At 41.5% G+C, this 19114-nt stretch overlaps 1 protein-coding gene across 2 annotated transcripts in view; it reads right to left on the bottom strand.

The window, feature by feature from the left end:
• Nucleotides 1-17828, bottom strand: part of LOC106505330 (multidrug resistance-associated protein 4-like) — a 55337-nt gene extending 37509 nt beyond the window's left edge. Inside the window, exons 1-5 of one of the 2 annotated variants that reach the window (XM_021081962.1) lie at nt 17363-17824; nt 16531-16568; nt 15802-15896; nt 13136-13282; nt 1337-1416 (exon numbers count right to left, since the gene is read on the bottom strand). In XM_021081962.1, the coding sequence (XP_020937621.1) occupies nt 1337-1416; nt 13136-13282; nt 15802-15896; nt 16531-16568; nt 17363-17782 (780 nt within the window). In that variant the 5' untranslated portion in view covers nt 17783-17824. Of the gene's footprint in view, nt 1-1336; nt 1417-13135; nt 13283-15801; nt 15897-16530; nt 16569-17362 lie in introns of both variants that reach the window. The other variant, XM_021081961.1, reaches the window with a different exon arrangement.
• Between the last annotated feature and the right edge of the window lie 1286 nt (nt 17829-19114).

Raw genomic sequence — 19114 nt, 5'->3', positions numbered from 1 at the left:
AATTAGATACCTAAACTCAGCAGGACACATCTATAAAATAAGTTTGCAGAAAATAAAAAAAATAAATAAGACCTCTTTGCTATAAAAGTACTCTGCCTCTGAGATTGGCTTACTGCTCACTGGTCAAGAGTGGAAGCCTTTGCCCACAGAATACGTGGTTTGCAGTCAAATATTCATGGCTGCATTTCTGTAGGCAGCTTTCGATACATGCTTTTCATTCCTAAAAAGAACACTTGGAAATGAAGAAACCCCCACAGCCTGAATCACTGAAAAGCAGACAGAAATAAATAACAGAAAAAACATCCCGCATGAGCAGTGATACTGCATGAGGAGATGAGAGCTGAGGTGACCAACATCATTCCTCAGAACCTCAAGTTTAGAGACAAAAAGAAGAATGGACAGAAGGGATTTATTTCTGTGGGTGTTTCTTTTTTTCTTTTCTTCTTTTTTTTTTGCCTTTTCTAGGGCCGCTCCCACGGCATGTGGAGGTTCCCAGGCTAGGGGTCCAATTGGGGCTATAGCCACCGGCCTACACCAGAGCCACAGCAATGCGGAATCGGAGCCATGTCTGCAACCTACACCACAGCTCACGGGAACACTGGATCCCCAACCCACTGAGCAAGGCCAGGGATCGAACCTGCAACCTCATGGTTCCCAGTCGGATTCATTAACCACTGCGCCACCAAAGGAACTCCTGTCTTTTTTTTTTTTTTTTAAGACACCTTAAAAGAGATAAATCAATGAGTGAAAAAAATAACTAGGTTAAAAAAAATTTTTTTCTGAGAGAACTTTGATCCTGTACTCCAACTACTGGCTTACAGATACTGTATCATCAATACCTGCTCTCTATCGTCCTTGTCCAAGTATTATTTTCACCTTATCATTACTGATCTTTTCTTTGTAAGTAACCACACCTGCATTTATCCAAAATAAATTCCCCCCAAATAGTGCAGTCAATATGTTTTGTGATGATAACAATGCATAACTTAATTAATCTAGGCTCTCTTTCCACGAGAGGTAAGGTTTCTATCTTACGAAATGTGCTCACTGTGAAGGGAATCCACGCCAGATACATGGACGGCAGAGGGAGACCCACTTCCCAAGCATGTCGCTGCTTTACATCAACCTTGACGTGACGGCGCAGCCACTGCCACACCAGGTATTATGTTAACGCAGCATGTTAGCTCAGCCTCCCAATCATAACTGCACCTTATCTTCCAAACACGGCCTTTTACTAAGACAAAAGGACATAGCACCCTCAGCCCCTGAGAAAAGGCCTTGAAAAACAGGCACTTGGCTTTTCCCTGTGAGAACGTCGATGTGACTGTTACTTTACCTGCACAAAATCTTGAAAAATCTGCGGAAGCAAGTCATCCATATGCCCAGTGTCTTTGGAAAAACGATTTAAAATCCTTCCTGCAAGAAGAGGACATGAGAAATTCCTGTTTCTCCAGATAGACCCTTGAAGGCAAGCAATTCATGAACAAATCAAAACAGTACTTTTAAAGTGTATGTATTCAGTATATTAGAGATTCCTATGAAATAAGCCCATGTCAGTGGTAAAGAAAGAGAAAATACAATGACACCTAAAGATAAACGAAAACACCACCGAATGGCACTGAGGGAAGTGTTGAGATTGGGATGTTAAAAGTATGGGGGTGGGATCGTGTGGCAGCATCGGGAAGGGTTGGTGCATTTGAGAATGGTCCCTCTTTTTTGATCCATCCCATCTAAGACTCGTTCTAAGTGCTAAGTCGGTGAATACACAATTGCAAAATATTTAAGTTAATCCTAATTATGACTCTAATTTTGCTTTAGTTATCAAAATAAATTTTGCTAAGTCATACTTTTTAAATAAACATAAGTATAACCTCTCTGTAAATTTTCCCCTCAAGACACAACAGAGGACCTCACATGTTGGGAAATTGCGGATTCCTGCCATTTCCAAGTTATGAGTTTCCCACTGGGTAGTAAGTGGTTATTTTCAGAGGTGCACCGGGTGTGAGGAACACAGACTCCTGCATAAGCATCCAAGGAGACCAGAGAGATGGAGGTAGAAAAAAAGAATATTACTTAATAACCAAAAGTCACTTATCATCATTGATTTTATTTACCTTCTCAGAATCCACAAAAACAGTATACCCTAGAGGTTTTAGGATTAGGAAATGAGAATTTCTAATAACTACTTAGTGTAAACTAAAAATGCTCCCTGTCACATCAGTAAACAAAGGATGTTGCAGCCATCAGACACTGAAGCTACCCGCCAAAAGTGCAGCCTTAGGAAACAGGATGAGAAAACACAGAATACTGACAGCAATGGCTAAGGTGCATGCGCATGCGCACACCCACACTCACAACCTATTTTGGTGCAGCAACTCTTGAGAAATATGTCATCTAGGCCCCTGAACTGCATTTGTAACTGACACTTCAGGAGGCCAGCCTGCAGATGAGATGCAGACCTCTCGGTGCTCTTCCTGACCTCTGTCACAGGAGACTCCCTCTGGAGGCCCTTTACACCAAGCCACAACAGGACCATGAATGACCAGAGGCTAGGGGCGAAGTTTCCACTGCCCAGGACATGCTGGCTTCCATCTAAAGTGAACAGAAGACTTTAAAGGTGACCCATAACTACCTACACTCAACCTCTCAAACTCTGCCTTAGACCTCTGCCCAACACTGAGCATAAAAACTTCTTATTCAATTTTGACGTCTCTTGACCTCACATAATACCAACAGGTCTCACTCTGTTATTTAAAATAAACTCACTCACATCCACCTTTTTCTTTTTTTTTTAATTTATTTTTCCACTGTATAGCATGGGGGCCAAGTTACATTTACACGTATACATTTTTTTTCCTACCCTTTGTTCTGTTGCCATATACGTATCTAGACATAGTTCTCAATGCTACTCAGCAGGATCTCATTGTAAATCCATTCCAAGTTGTATCTGATAACCCCAACCTCCCACCCCGATCCCTCCCACTCCCTCCCTCTCCCCCTGGCGGCCACAAGTCTATTCTCCAAGTAAATGATTTTCTTTTCTTTGGAAATGTTCGTTTGTGCTGTATATTAGATTCCAGTTATAAGTGGTATCATATGGTATTGGTCTTCGTCTTTCTGACTTACTTCACTCAGTATGACAGTCTCTAGTTCCATCCATGTTGCTATAAACGGCATTATGTCCTTCTTTTTATGGCTGAGTAGTATTCCATTGTGTATATATACCACATTTTCCTAATCCAATCATCTGTTGATGGACATTTAGGCTGTTTCCATGTCTTGGCTAATGTGAATAGTGCTGCAATGAATATGCGGGTGCATGTGTCTTTTTCAAGGAAATTCTTGTCCGGATATATGCTCAAGAGTGGGATTGCAGAGTCATACGGAAGTTCTACATATAGATTTCTAAGGTATCTCCAAACTTCTCCATAGTGGCTGTACCAGTTTACATTCCCAGCAACAGTACAGGAGGGTTCCCTTTTCTCCACACCCCCTCCAGCACTTGTTATTTGTGGACTTTTTTTTTTTTTTTTTTTTTGTCTTTTTGCCATTTCTTGGGCCACTGCTATGGCATATGGAGGTTCCCAGGCTAGGGGTCTAATCGGAGCTATAGCTGCCAGCCTACGCCAGAGCCATAGCAACGCGGGATCCAAGCCGCGTCTGCACCTACACCACAGCTCACAGCAACACTGGATCCTTAACCCACTGAGCAAGGCCAGGGATCGAACCCTCAACCTCATGGTTCCTAGTTGGATTCATTTCCACTGTGCCACGATGGGAACTTGTGGACTTATTAATGATGGCCACTCTGACTGGTGTGAGGTGGTATCTCATGGTAGTTCTCATTTGCATTTCTCTTATAATCAGCGATGTTGGGCATTTTTTCATGTGTTTGTTGGCCATCTGTATATCTCCCCTGGAGAAATGTCTATTGAGGTCTTTTGCCCATTTTTCCATTGAGTGATTGGCTTTTTTGCTGTTGAGTTGTATAAGTTGCTTGTATATCCTAGAGATTAAGCCCTTGTCCATTGCATCATTTGAAATTATTTTCTCCCATTCTGTAAGTTGTCTTTTGGTTTTCTTTTTGGTTTCCTTTGCTGTGCAAAAGTTTGTCAGTTTGATTAGGTCCCATTTGTTTATTTTTGCTGTTATTTCTATAGCTCTGGGAGACTGACATGAGAAAATATTCATGAGGTTGATATCAGAGAGTGTTTTGCCTATGTTCTCTTCTAGGAGTTTGATGGTGTCTTGTCTTATATTTAAGTCTTTCAGCCTTTTGTGTGTGTGTGTGTGTCTTTTTGCCATTTCTTGAGACGCTCCCGTGGCATATGGAGGTTCCCAGGCTAGGGGTCTGATTGGAGCTGTAGCCACCAGCCTACACCAGAGCCACAGCAACGCGGGATCCGAGCCACATCTGCAACCTACACCACAGGTCACGGCAACACCGGATTCTTAACCCACTGAGCAAGGCCTGGGATTGAACCCACAACCTCGTGGTTCCTAGTTGGATTCGTTAACCACTGAGCCACGATGGGAACTCCAGTCCTTCAGCCATTTTGAGTTTATTTTTAGCAAATCAAATCTACCATGTTTCTAGGAACAGTGAGGAGAGAGGAGACAGAAGAGAGGTACCAACCTCCCCTCCCTCCCTCACTGCTGACCGTGGGTCCTTATTCTAATGGGGGCCCGCTCCTCTCACTTCTCCCACCAACAAGGTCCTCGATCCTGGCCTCATCTCTCCAGATCTCAGCCTAAGCCCTTGCTCCTCCTTGAGACTCTGGATGACAAATTTAGCTCCAGGAATCTGCCACTCACATGAGCCCCTTTATCTTTATTGGACAGGCTTGGAATAACTGTGCTGCCCTCTCAGGAGCCCCCACAGCCCTGGCACAGCTAACTGACCAGAAGGGCCCAGGGGGAACTAAGCCACTGACTAACTACCAGTCATTCTGATTTCCCTGCTAAGAACTATGAGGCCAGGAGAGAATCAGGAAAGTGGAGCAGACTCACCACACCCAGCAAAGGTGACGGGCAGAGGGGCTTGGGAACATGCAGGAGCCCTGTGACAATGGCCCCAGCTCCCATAAGGACCCAGTTCCCAGCTGCAGTTCCCAGGAAAGTCAGCACTGCTCCAGCTCCACAAGATGCCCATTTCCTTTCATTCAAGTCCTCCCTCTCTGAACCAACTTGGGTAGATTCTGCCCCTAGAACCCAAAGCCTGGACTAGAACCACCACCACAGGGACAACAACTGATGCTTACTAAAATTAAAATGAGAGATTTTTGTAAGGTTAAAATTTCAAATTACTAAGTACCTTTGAAATAACAAAATTTATTTTAGTCATTTTAACAGAACATTTTTCATGCAGGCAAGAGACCTTTGTCGACTTTTAATTTTATTTCATTTCCATTATGGTTTATTATGGAGTACTGAATATAGATCCCTGGGCTATACTGTAAGACCATGTTAAACAAAAGATACTGAGCATAAATACATCTTTTCATGAGAACCCAGATACAATATTTTGAATATCGATGGTTTAACTGTTTTTAAACATGTCAACATCCTTTGTGGTTACTTACGATTACTACAAACCCCTACACACTTACTATTTTTTTGGCTGTAACTGTAGCCTGTGGAAACTCCTGGGCCAGGGATAGAACATGCTCTACAACAGTGACCCAAGCCACTGCAGTGACAATGCCAGGCCCTCAACCTGCTTCACCAAGAGGGAACTCCCCGACTATAATTTTTTAGCAGTAAACTTTAGATACAATACTGTACCAATTTCTGCTGCAGTGCAAAGTGACAATCATGTACATTTATACATTTTCCACATATACATATATACACATACACATATATATGTTTATCTTCATGGTCTATCCCAGGAGATTGGTCAGAGCTCCCTGTGCTACCCAGTAGGACCTTACTCTCTATCCATTCTAAGTGTCTGATAGTTTGCATCTACTAACCTCAAACCTTTTTTTTTTTTTTTTTTTTTTGCCTTTTTCTAGGGCCACTCCCACAGCATATGGAGTTCCCAGGCTAGGGGTGGAATCAGGGCTGTAGCCACTGGCCTAAGCCAGAGCCACAGCAACACCAGATCCGAGCTGCGTCTGCGACCTACACCACAGCTCACGGCAACGCTGGATTGTTAACCCACTGAGCAAAGCCAGGGAACGAACCCGCAACCTCATGGTTCCTAGTCGGATTCGTTAACCACTGCGCCACGATGGGAACTCCTCAAAGTTCTATTCCATCCCACTCCCTCCCACCTCCCCCTTGGGAACCACAACTCTGTTCTCTATGTCTGTGAGTATATTTCTGTTTTGCAGATAGGTTCATGTGTGTCATATTTTAGATTTCACATAGAAGTGATATCATATGGTGTTTGTCTTTCTCTTTCTGACCTCCTTCACTTAGTATGAAAATCTTTAGTTTCATCCATACTGCTGTGAATTGCATTATTTTGTCCTTTTTATGGCTGAGTAATATTCCACACTATACATGAACCACATCTTCTTAATCCATTCATCTGTTGGTGGACATTTATGTTCTTTCCATTATTGGCTACTATGACTAGTGCTTCTATGAACATGGGGAATGCATGCATCTTTTTGATTATAGTTTTTCCAGATATGTGCCCAGGAGTGGGACTGCTGGATCATATGGTGGTTCAACATTTAGTTTCTGAGGAACATCTCCACTGTTTTCCATAGTAGTGGTACCAATTTACACCCCCACCAATAGTGTAGGAGGGTTCCCTTTTCTCCACACTCTCTTCAACAATTTGTTATTTGTAGTCTTATTAATGATGGCCATTCTGACCAGTGTGAGGTGGTACCTCACTGTACTTTTGATTTGCATTTCTCTAATAATGAATGACGTTGAGCATCCTTTCCCATGCTGCTGGCCATGCACATGTCTTCTCTGGAAATGTCTATTTAGATTTTCTGTCTAGTTTTCAATTGGGTTCTTAGGTTTTTTTCATTGTTGAGTTATACTTGTTCTTTGTGTGTTTTGGAGATTAAGCCCCTGTTGGTTGCATCGTTTGCAACTATTTCCTCTCATTCCATAGGTTGTCTTTTTGTGTTTCTGGTCTCCTTTGCTGTGCAAAAGCTTTTAAATTTGAATAGGTCCCATTTGTTTATTTTTGCTTTTATTTCATTGCCTTGGGAGACTGACCTGAGAAAACATTTGGACAGTTTATGTCAGGCTGTTTTGTCTATGACCTCTTCTAAGAGTAAAAATACTCAGTGTTTATCCAAAATGTATAAGGGACTCATTGTGTTACCTAACATTTAAACTTTATTATCATCTGCCTACTTGAATATAACAAGAACCAAGAGACATACACCAGAAAGCCAGGTCGATTAAGCCTGAAACTCCTACTGTCTCCTTTGCCAAAAGAGATGGGAGTGGATAGAAAATCTGGCACCAAAGCAATGAAACTAGAACACACCCTCACACCATGCACAAAAATAAACTCCAAATGGCTGAAAGACTTAAATATACGACAGGACACCATCAAACTCCTAGAAGAAAACATAGGCAAAACACTCTCTGACATCAACATCATGAATATTTTCTCAGGTCAGTCTCCCAAAGCAATAGAAATTAGAGCAAAAATAAACCCATGAGACCTCATCAAACTGAAAAGCTTTTGCACAGCAAAGGAAACCAAAAAGAAAACAAAAAGACAACTTACAGAATGGGAGAAAACAGTTTCAAATGATGCAACTGACAAGGGCTTAATCTCTAGAATATATAAACAACTTATACAACCCAACAGCAAAAAAACCAATCAATCAATGGAAAAATGGGCAAAAGACCTGAATAGACATTTCTCCAAAGAAGATATACAGATGGCCAACAAACACATGAAAAAATGCTCAACATCGCTGATTATAAGAGAAATGCAAATCAAAACTACCACGAGATACCACCTCACACCAGTCAGAATGGCCATCATTCATAAATCCACAAAGAACAAGTGCTGGAGGGGCTGTGGAGAAAAGGGAACCCTCCTGCACTGCTGGTGGGAATGTAAACTGGTACAGCCACTATGGAGAACAGTTTGGAGATACCTTAGAAATCTATACATAGAACTTCCATATGACCCTGCAATCCCACTCTTGGGCATCTATCCGGACAAAACTCTACTTAAAAGAGACACATGCACCCGCATGTTCATTGCAGCACTATTCACAATAGCCAGGACATGGAAACAGCCTAAATGTCCATCGACAGATGATTGGATTTGGAAGATGTGGTCTATATACACAATGGAATACTACTCAGCCATAAAAAAGGATGACATAATGCCATTTGCAGCAACATGGATGGAACTAGAGAATCTCATCCTGAGTGAAATGAGCCAGAAAGACAAAGACAAATACCATATGATATCACTTATAACTGGAATCTAATATCCAGCACAAATGAACATCTCCTCAGAAAAGAAAATCATGGACTTGGAGAAGAGACTTGTGGCTGCCTGATGGGAGGGGGAGGGAGTGGGAGGGATCGGGAGCTTGGGCTTATCAGACACAACTTAGAATAGATTTACAAGGAGATCCTGCTGAATAGCATTGAGAACTATGTCTAGATACTCATGTTGCAACAGAAGAAAGGGTGGGGGAAAAAATGTAATGTATACATGTAAGGATAACCTGACCCCCTTGCTGTACAGTGGGAAAATTAAAGAAAATATTAAAAAAAAAAAAGAAAATCTGTCACCAACGGGAATTAAAGCTTCTTCAAGTGAGTTTTAAAATTCCCTAATGTAGCAGTGAAATCTACTCACCTGGTCTAAAGATTGAGCATTTGTTAATAAACAGCAGCTTATCTGACTGTAGGATAAACCACTGACTCCAAGATTACACAGGTGCCGCCTTTTATTATTCTGGCTATTTCTATCAACAACTATTTATTTTGTCTTGAAGTCAAAGCATAGTTTTCTAGTAACACCGATTACTCGTCATCTTAAAGTAGGTGTTTACTTTCCTTTCATTTACAGGACTAGGTCAAGACTAACACTGACAACTTGGCACCAATAAGAAATACTTCTGTCTACAGTATTGGCCATTAGTGAAACTCATTAAGCCATATTTGACTCCCTCTTCATTTTTATGCTAAGTAAAAAGAATATCCAAAAGATTTATATTGACATGTGATATAATTTTAAGATGTTATGGTTGCTTTATTATCCAAAAAGGAAGAACAATAAATTTATAGTTCTCCCAAAAGAAATAAATTTTTGAGCCCAGGCAGTCTGATACCAACAGGAGAAAAAAGGAAAAACTTCTAAAAATAATGACTCCATACAAGAAAACAATAATTTCTATCTTAATTTCTCTCTAAATATTTAAAGGTGGTAAAGAAATTAATCCATGATTCCGAGTGTACTTCAAAGAACCACTGCTTATCTAGACATATGTAAGTATTTAATGTAGGAAGATCTATTTAAGGTCAAATCCAGATAAACTGTAGTATCTGTTCAAGCATTTGTACGGAACAGAAAGAAGTGGGTACGATGTGTTTCTCATCGCACCTTCAAAAAATTTCTATTTTTTAATTGTATTCCTCAATCAGAATAAAGGATAAGATCAGTCACCGAGCCGAAAGAACACTTCTAGAAGCAACCACATGAAGATCAGAGAGAAATCACTACCTAATTATTGACTTAACCATCCCCAAATCAGGGCTTAGGCTGTGAATCAAGCAGGGCTGATGCTCTGGTTTCTGCTGCTGCGTGAACAACATGCTGCCCTGCAGCCCTGCTTCCCCCAGCAGCAGACCCGGAGGCAGGACTTTCCCACCATGAGGAGCACGACTGCATTTGGAAGAACGTCTGGACAAGCCTAAAATAGACTTTCCAAGTGTTCAAGAGGTTGAAATGTTTCCCCATGGGATATGATCTATTAAATTGCAAATGCAAAAAAGAAAGAAAAGAAAAGAATTCCAGAACAGAGAACTTGATTTTATGATAGCTTTCCATTTAACAACAGGATTTTAGTAAATTTCCACTCAAAATATATTTCGAAGATTGCCATCTATTTCTAGATATTAAAGAGTTTCTACCTAAATGAGGGGAAATTTCTAACAGATTAATCCTGGTTTCCAAGAATGGAAAGCATACGCAACACACACACCATAGCTGATTAAATAATAACACTACTTATGGAGAAAATGCATTGCTAATGTCTGACCTACCGCCAAAGCATCCGTAACCTGATTCTAAAAAGCTCAAAGGGAAGTGCGTGTGGATATTTACAAAGGTTAACGCCGGAAGTGCTGCTTCCCTCTTCCTCCCCTAACAGACTTTTCAGAGAGGAGCTCTGCACCCAGACAGTCCTGATGGGTCAGGAGAGCATTTCAGCTTCATCAAGAAACCAGGCTGAGTTCGCTGTAATCTCAGAGATGATGATTTTAAATAAAGAATCACTTTATTTCTGAAATTCCGCTCACACTCCCACTGGTATGATTTCATTTTGAAAATGATCTATCTTAAAGTTCCAGGAAAACAGGTTTTGAAATTTCCTGAAATCAAGGACAATCATTACATAATTGATTATGAAAAAGAAATACACCATAGGGTTATGCTTGTAGGTATCTGTGTTTTGTTTATAAATGCATTGAACTCTCCAATCTACAACTGTATTAAATTCTGAATCTGTATCTTTTCCATATGCAGTCGTAGAATATTGACATTTTTTAAAAACAATTCATTGTCAGCAATTATTTAAGTGTGCAAATGCCTTGAAAGACAGGGACTTTTTGGTCCCAATGCTTGGGACCACAACTGACAACCGGTAGATGACCAATAAATGCTTGATGAGTGAAGAGGCCCCTCTTCCGACCTGAGGCCAAGAGAGGGGCAGTGACTGGCCCAGCTCTCCCAGGGCTGTGTTCCAGCACAACTGGGACATCACGACATCTCCACCTACCTCTCAGCTTCCTGTCCAGTAACAGTTTTTAGAGGTCTAAGATGTTTAAAAATGGATTAATTCCTCCTCTTTATCTCTTAAGGGCCTGAAGTTTGTACGGTAGAACTATCAGGTATCAACTATTTAACCAACTTAAGTGCCAAAATTCATCTTCAGTGTGGAACTACATCCCAGGGAAAGTATTAGGTGTTTGACAGTTTCATTTCCTTAATTGACAGACAACAGAACTTGGAAGCTTGGATAGTCTGGTTCCATGAAACACAGCTTCCAAAGAACCAACATGTGTGGTTTTTTTCTTCATGCCATCGCATACCAGAAACAAAGTCCATCATAAATAATCTATTACAAACTCTCCTTTTGCAAATACCATTAAAAGAGTAAATAATTCATGGTCCCTAAACCTTTTGGACAAAGTAGGTCTATCTTTGCAGTACTTATTTGGGCTTCTACTTTCTTGAAGGAATGAAGTCCTGCTAAGAGATACAGGAGGGGGAGACAAGATAAACACTAGGGTCCTGACTGCTCTAAGATGAGTGGCCTTGAAGCTCTAAACTTGCTCCCAACTGTTTGAATAACAAATGCATCAGCATCTGGAGGAGCCTACAGGTCTTGAACATGAAGATCCTGGTGAACTGTGGTCATGAGCACTCAGAGGCTATGATAATAGAAATCCAGTCCCACTTAATCCTCCCAACTTTATGACTGTAGTTTTCACATTAGCTGACAAAGTGGAGCAACTTCACAGCCATATCAGCAGGAACTCCTCCAATCACTTTCTCATACTGGCTTCATAATAAATGAGATGTATGAGGGGCCTCTGCAGTTTACCAGCAGTGCTCGCACGGTGCCTGGACTGACAGCATGTGCTGAGTAAATCTACGCAAGATATTTCCCTGAACAGTCTTATTTCATATTTACCAGAGTCTTGAGAAACAGGAAGGGCAGAAGGTATTCCCAATTCACAGAAGAGGAAGTTCCCAGACACCAAGTCACTGTTGTCACTAAGGTTCATTAGCCACTGACGGTGCACTAAGTGCTGTGAGCGTACTGACCTGCTTAATGCCCACAGTATCAAGATATAGATAAGGTACATGAGAATAGCATCCCCATTTTACGAGGAGAAAACTGAGAAACAGAGAACTTAAATAAGTAGCACATAAGCATCAATATAACTAGAGCCATCTATCACTAGGAGTAACTAGCACCAGGACTGAACCCAGGCACTTGACTCCAGAGCCCGTACTTACAACCATGATGACACCCTGCTTTGAGATTTGCCTGCCCAGAAATGCTCACCTGTTTTGGTCTTGGTCACATGCCTAGTTGATGGTCAGGCCAAGGCTACTCCTCTCCTCCCTCCAGCCCACCTCCCTGCCTCTACTGGTCCTGTCAAGCATCACCTGCAACAACAAAGCTGCCCTGGGACTCACCACTAGTCCAACCAACTGAACAGAGTGGGCATGCATGCTGATGAACTAACTCTTCATGAATGAACCCAGGTCAGGAGCTACCTTCAAAGCAGGACAGGTCAAAGGCGTCAGGGCAGAGGAAGCAACCACTGGGAAACCTCCAGGGACACTCATATTGAGAATCTTACTCCTGAAGATCCACCTGCTACAGACCACACAACCTCTCACATGGCACTAAAAGTCCACTGTAAAACTAGAGAATTAATTGTATTGAAGAGGATGTTTACATTTCACCAAACTTGGGTTTTAGGAATCTTTCATTACCATTTTAGGTCGCAGCACGTGCCAGAGCTCTGTGTTTCCAGAAATGGATGGACGATGAAAAAAGACACCCACAGCCTGTCTCTTACAGAGATTCACTGTAAGAAAGTTCTTCCTAGAAGACAACCTAGCTTAACACTTTGTAACACAGCCAACCTTTTAGCAACTAGTCAACAACACTGACACATGACTGTAGGGTGTTTCATATGCCACACAACAAATGGATTCCTAAACCATCCTACAAAGTGAATGTTCATTTACATTTCTGCACACACATAAACTAGCAAAAATCTTATATGATTCTATATTCACATTTCATTTGGTAGCAAAAAATATCAGTAAAATTTTTTGTGACTGCCTTCCAAGCATCTTCTCCATTTTCAAATATCAAATGTAATCAAGCACTGAATGCGTTAACAAGACATATTTACTGAGAAACTTGGTCTGACTCACCTGTCGGATTTCTATCAAAGAACAGTACCGGAGCTCTCAAAACGGACTCCAACATTTGCTTGTGCAGAGTTTGTGAAGAATTAACAAGGACGTAGAACATCAACAGAGACCTCGAGATGCCAAATAGCACGGTACCTGCAGTGAGAACTGGAACAAAGAAACATCGCTCAGCACAAGGTCTCTGCCTTTTCTTCAATGATGCTAAAGCATGGAAGGTACCTTACAAAGGTATGATGTATTTTATCCTATAAATATACCATATATATAAATTATATGTAGAATATAGAATAAATTTAGATATAATGGGTTCAATGATAATGTAACACATTCACAAGATACATTTATAAACAATATAAAAATCACTACAGTCCTCTCATTAAATAGAAATGACACAGGCAGTTCCCATCGTAGCTCAGTGGTAACAAACAAGACTAGTATCCATGAGGATGCAGGTTCGATCCCTGGTCTTGCTCAGTGGGCTGCAGCTCCAATTCCACTCCTAGCCTGGAAACTTCCTTATGCTGTGGCTGCGACCGTACAAAGACAAAAAAAAAAAAAAAAAAAAAAAAAAAAAACCTCAGAAGAAAGAAAATTATAAAAAGTGGTTGATCTTCCTTTCTCCATATTTCAAGTCTTACTACTTACAACAGGCTTCAGAATCCAAAATTGAGGAATGCTTTGATACTAGCGTGAATTAACAGGGAACAGGAGAAAGGATTTCCATGTACATGGTAAACTCATATGGAAATTTACTTCCACATAAAGTAGCTATTTCCACGCCCAAAAAGCTTTAAAGAGTATGAAAACAACATATTAACTTGTAAGTGGAAAGTCCCTTAAATAATTCAATTGTAAGAAAATACAAATTTTATTTTAACACAAGATAATTAATCTAACGAGCAACTAAACTGCCACTAAGTGTTTTACAGCAACGTGAAGCATTTGGAAATGAACATATTCACTTAAATGTACAGTTTATTAATGACATAAATGGGTACCTACCATTCATGTAGAAATTAAAATAGATCTCTGAACAGTTCTTGAAGCACAACGCTAAAGAGACTGGAGAAACCTTCTGTAATACTCAATCAGGTACTTTTTTTCCTCTTCTGCTAATGTATCTGTTATTTCATTTCTGAAAGTTGCTCAAATTCCTGATTCTATCAACAGGCATCTATCTGCCTTAGCCCACCATCCCAAACGAATACGTAACAGAATCCTTTCCTTTTTCCTTGAAGTTCCCCTAGTCCACCGATTCAGAAGGCAAACAACTAATGGATTTAGGTTTCTTAGAAGTGATCAAGGAAGCAAATACCAAATAATATCAAATTTCTTTTTTTTTTTTTTTTTTTTTGCTTTTTAGGGCCACACTTCTGGCATATGGAAGTTCCCAGGCTAGGGGTCAAATTGGAGCAACAGATGCTGGCCTACACCACAGCCACAGCAACTGCAGATCTAAGTTGCATCTGAGACCTACACCACAGCTCATAGCATCCCCAGATCCTTAACCCACTGAGCGAGGCTAGGGATCAAACCCGCACCCTCATGGATCCTAGGTAGATTCGTTTGCACTGTGCTACAGTAGGAACTCCTAAATACCAAATTTCACTGAGTGGGTCCTTACAAAGATAACTCACTTTACTTTCACAGAAAGCTTGTAAGAGCATTTCCTGTGGGAATATTTAGTCTTTTATATAAGGATTTCCTTTAAATAGTATGGAATACTACATATATCCTTTTTTTTTTTTTTTTTTTTTTTTCTGCTTTTTAAGGCTGTACCTCCGGCATATGGAAGTTCCCGGGCTAGAGATCAAATCGGAGATATAGCCACTGGCCTACGGCACAGCCACAGCAACACTAGATCCGAGCCGCATATGCCAATTACACCACAACTCCTTAACCTGCTAAGCGAGGCCAAGGATCGAACCCTCAACCTCATGGATCCTAGTCAGGTTCGCTAACTTCTGAGCCACAAAGGGAACTCCAAAGCGACATATATTCTAAGAAGAAAGCTGTGTTAATATTAGTCTATCAGATGTTACATTAATCACACAGCTGGGGATGTGATAACATGGTGATATCGAGGTTAGACAGAGAAGGAACCCCAGTTCCCAGACACTTGGTTTCTCCTGCTCAGCTTCTCTCTTCAGTAATTAGTGAAGCCGAGGAGATGAGCTGTGTGGTGAAGGGGAGCTCTGCATACCTGCGAGAGAATGATGCTTTTATTGGGGGAGAGGGGGGCTTTGCTGCCAGAAAACTTTGTCCAAGTTCAATAAATACAGGGTTTACTCAGAATTGGAACAATTGGAACCACAGGGTGGGGATCCGTTTCTAATCCCCTTGCCATCCATATAATGACTTAAGACTCAACTAAAGCAACCTATTAGCATAGTCAATAGCCACAGATTTCCAGTGGCTTATTTTCTGAATGTGCAATCCTGGTTTAACTTCCAAATCCAGTACAAAGAAATCTAAGAGTCTTCATCCACCCTCTTTCTTCTAGCAGATTTAAAAGTAATTATTCTAATTAATTCACAGAGTAAATATGACTCAACTATAATCTGTTGAGACATTTTTGACTTACTCCTGGAAGCCCTGGTTGCTCACACAGGCTCATTGTAAGCACCTCAGACACTTGTATGATAGGGCACATGACTCGGCTTTACCTGAATAAGGTGTAAAGTACCAGCCAGGATCAGGTAACAAGATTACACTTCCTTTTCCATATGTCATGGCATACACAGTACTCAGTTCATTTGCCCTATGAAACAGGGAAGAAAAATATTACACTATAGATAGAATTTAGACAAATAATTTTAAAAATTAAGCTCGATTTAGGAGATGTGTTTCATGCTGGAAAAAGATCCCCAGCTTACAGGACCCTGTGTCCATCTGCCTTATAAAGATTCAGCTTCAGAGTTCCTGTCATGGCGCAGCAGAAACAAATCCAACTAGGAACCATGAGGTTGCGGGTTTGATCCCTGGCCTTGCTCAGTGGGTTAAGGATCCGGCATTGCCATGAGCTGTGGTGTAGGTCACAGACATGGCTCACATCTGTCATTACTGTGACTGTGGTATAGGCCAGCAGCTGTTACTCAAATTCAACCCATAGCCTGGGAACTTCCATATGCTTGGAGTGCGGCCCTAAAAAGAAAAAAAAAAAATTCAATTTGAATCATGACTTTCGGTTCTCAAAGTTGTGAGAAGCTGCTGAAGGTCAGACATGGGGAGAAACCATGGGAGGGTCACACTCCACCAGCAGGAATTTTTCTTCAGGGAAACTACATGAGGATCAGAAGAGGAGGCTGAACAAGCCCTGCCTCTTCCCTGGACTCTGGGAAATGAGGCTTCCTGTTGATTTTAGAGCACTTTGGGTCAGACCAGGAATCACTCACCAGGATGAGAGCCACCAATCCTGAAGGACGTAGGACACCTGGAGCAGGAACAACCATCAATCAAACGCTGACATCACTGAGCCCCTCAAAACCCCTGCTCACTATGGATGATGGGACGGCTCCAGAAAACAGACATGGTCCTTCCAGCTCAAGTCTGCACCAAGCCCCACACCCCAGATAACCAAGGTCAGGGAAGTGCATGTCACATGTTAAAATCTTAAAAGACGTCCTTTGTATCCTAGAAGCTGTCATACACACATACCACGAGTAAGTTTCATTTATTTTGCTCCCCACAGAAAACACATTACAATCAAATCCAATTGGACTGAAAATATAATAATAATAGTATAGGTGTTGGGATTTTTCAAAGGAAAAAAGCCTGATAGGTACTGGGATGGTCAGTTTATGTGTCAGCTGGGCCAGGCCAGTCCCAGTGATTCAACCAGACACTTGTCTGGAAATTGCTCTGAAGGTATTTTGCAGATGAGGCTCACATCTACACTAAGCTAACTGAAGCAGAAGAGGTCACCTGAATGATGTGGGGGCCTCGTCCAGTCAGTCAAAGGCCTTTAGAGCAAACCCTGAGGCTTCCTGGAGGAGGACGAAATTCTGCCTCAAGACTGCGGCACTGGTTCCTGCCTGATGTTCCAGCCTGAAGACCTGCCTGACTGATTTCAGGTTCACCCACCCAGGTCCCACCATCTGTGAGCCAGTTTTTTGACAGAAATCTCTTAAAATACCTGTTAACAATAATAATAAATAATAAATACAGTACAAATAGTATGTAAATATCAAGCTGAGGGCACAAACCAAAACAAATGTCCTTATTTACCTGAGCTGCGATGTTTACGAGAATAAGGAAAATGATGATATTCCAGTGAGCACCAGCTGTGAAGTAATCCTTGTAGGCCTTAAAATCAACTTTTCCCTCTGAACGGCTTTCCAGTGACAGGGCAACCTGTATAGTCTCAGTCTGGAAGGGAAAAATGGCAGTAAGAGACAAAATTTTATATAACAAACTCCAAATTTCTAAAGTTCCATAATATGCCCCATTGCAAAGCTGGGGGGAAAGAGAAGCATCTCGATGCTGGTAGGAGTAGGAGCATCTCCATGGAGAAGGTGTGGAAATATCTCGACAAACAATATACACATTACCCTTGGACCCAGCCACCCTATCTCTAGGAATCTGGTCGAAATAAGGAAACATCATTTGCTTGAGGTTATTCATTGTTAAGGACTTAAGGGCAGTCATGACTCTGAGCACACATGCAATATACCTCTTTCAAGTACAAATGCAGAAACTTGTACCGAAATAATACACAAATGCTATGAGATGATGTATCCGTTTAGATTGCTTGTGTGACTCAGTGATGGAAACATAAAGTACGGTTGGGGCTCAAACAGAGTAAACTGAGTTTGCACAGCGAGCTGGAGTGATGCGAGTTTGGATAGCATGGGATAGCGTATGATCCAAATCCATATGGTTCCTGAATTTCAGAGAGTGATTCCTGACTTTGGAATGTGAGGGACTAATCTGAAGACTTGTAGAATCATCCAAGTATTTGAATAGTGAAGGTTTCGATATTGAGGAATATCTGTGTATGTTTTTAAGGGAGATCTGGTACATGTCCGCATTTCTGTCTGCAGGACTCAGAATGTGTTATAGAGTCACATGGGCCAAGGATGTCCTCAGCTCTATGCTGACAACTGGGATTCAAGGTGGATAAGATGTGCTTCTCAGTCTTGAAGGATAAGAAAGGAAGATGGAACTAACTCCAAAGTGGCCACTGTGTGTCAGGTCCTTTGCACCTGCTACCTCTGGCCTATCACAAACCATCTGAGAATGGGGCAAAACACTACCATCAATTACATGCAGTAATTCCAGCATACAGGAAAAGCAGCTGATTTAATTTGGGTTGCACCAGGACTCAGTCTAAAGGGGTCTTTAAATTAAGCCTCTGGATGCATACAGGAAGCCAAGGGCCACCAGAGTGAGCAGGATGTAACCATGATAAATTAAAGACGTCTCACATCAGTGTGGGTCACATATGCCCAGGAACTCATAACAGTACACCTACTGCTGATCTCCCTAAGACTCTCCATCTACACCCAAAGCAAACCCCAATCAGGCTTGCTCCCTTCAGCTCTTTTAATTCTACTAATTCCGTGGAATACGGCTTTGAAATCTTAGGGTCTACTTTGGGACAAACAAACATGCCCTCAGAGGAACAGACTGACGGCCATGAGGCCACCAAAGGCAGAGAGACCAGGGCATGTTGCAGGAGGAGAAACTCACATCTTGGTCCTCAGGGGCAGCATCTTCCAGCGAGGTCTGGGAGACTCTTGAGGCTGAACAGAAGATTCGGAGGGCTGACCCCTCAGAGTGGGAGAGTCTGGAACTCGAGATGGTTCAGCCTCCTCATTCGTCTTTAAAGGATATCTTCAAAATCTACCCCAGGTTTTGGAAACTCAACATAAGTCCCCTTTTTCATAATTTTGCCCTAGAAGAAAGAATGTGAGAGGAATGCACTTGTTTTTGATGTATTAATCTAATAACATACTTATCAAGAAAATAGCCAGCCCA

Source organism: Sus scrofa, unplaced genomic scaffold, assembly GCF_000003025.6.
Source record: "Sus scrofa isolate TJ Tabasco breed Duroc unplaced genomic scaffold, Sscrofa11.1 Contig29, whole genome shotgun sequence".
Classification (NCBI taxonomy): Eukaryota; Metazoa; Chordata; class Mammalia; order Artiodactyla; family Suidae; genus Sus; species Sus scrofa.
The sequence above is the reverse complement of the archived record's forward strand: the minus strand, read 5'-3'. Positions and strand labels throughout refer to the sequence as shown.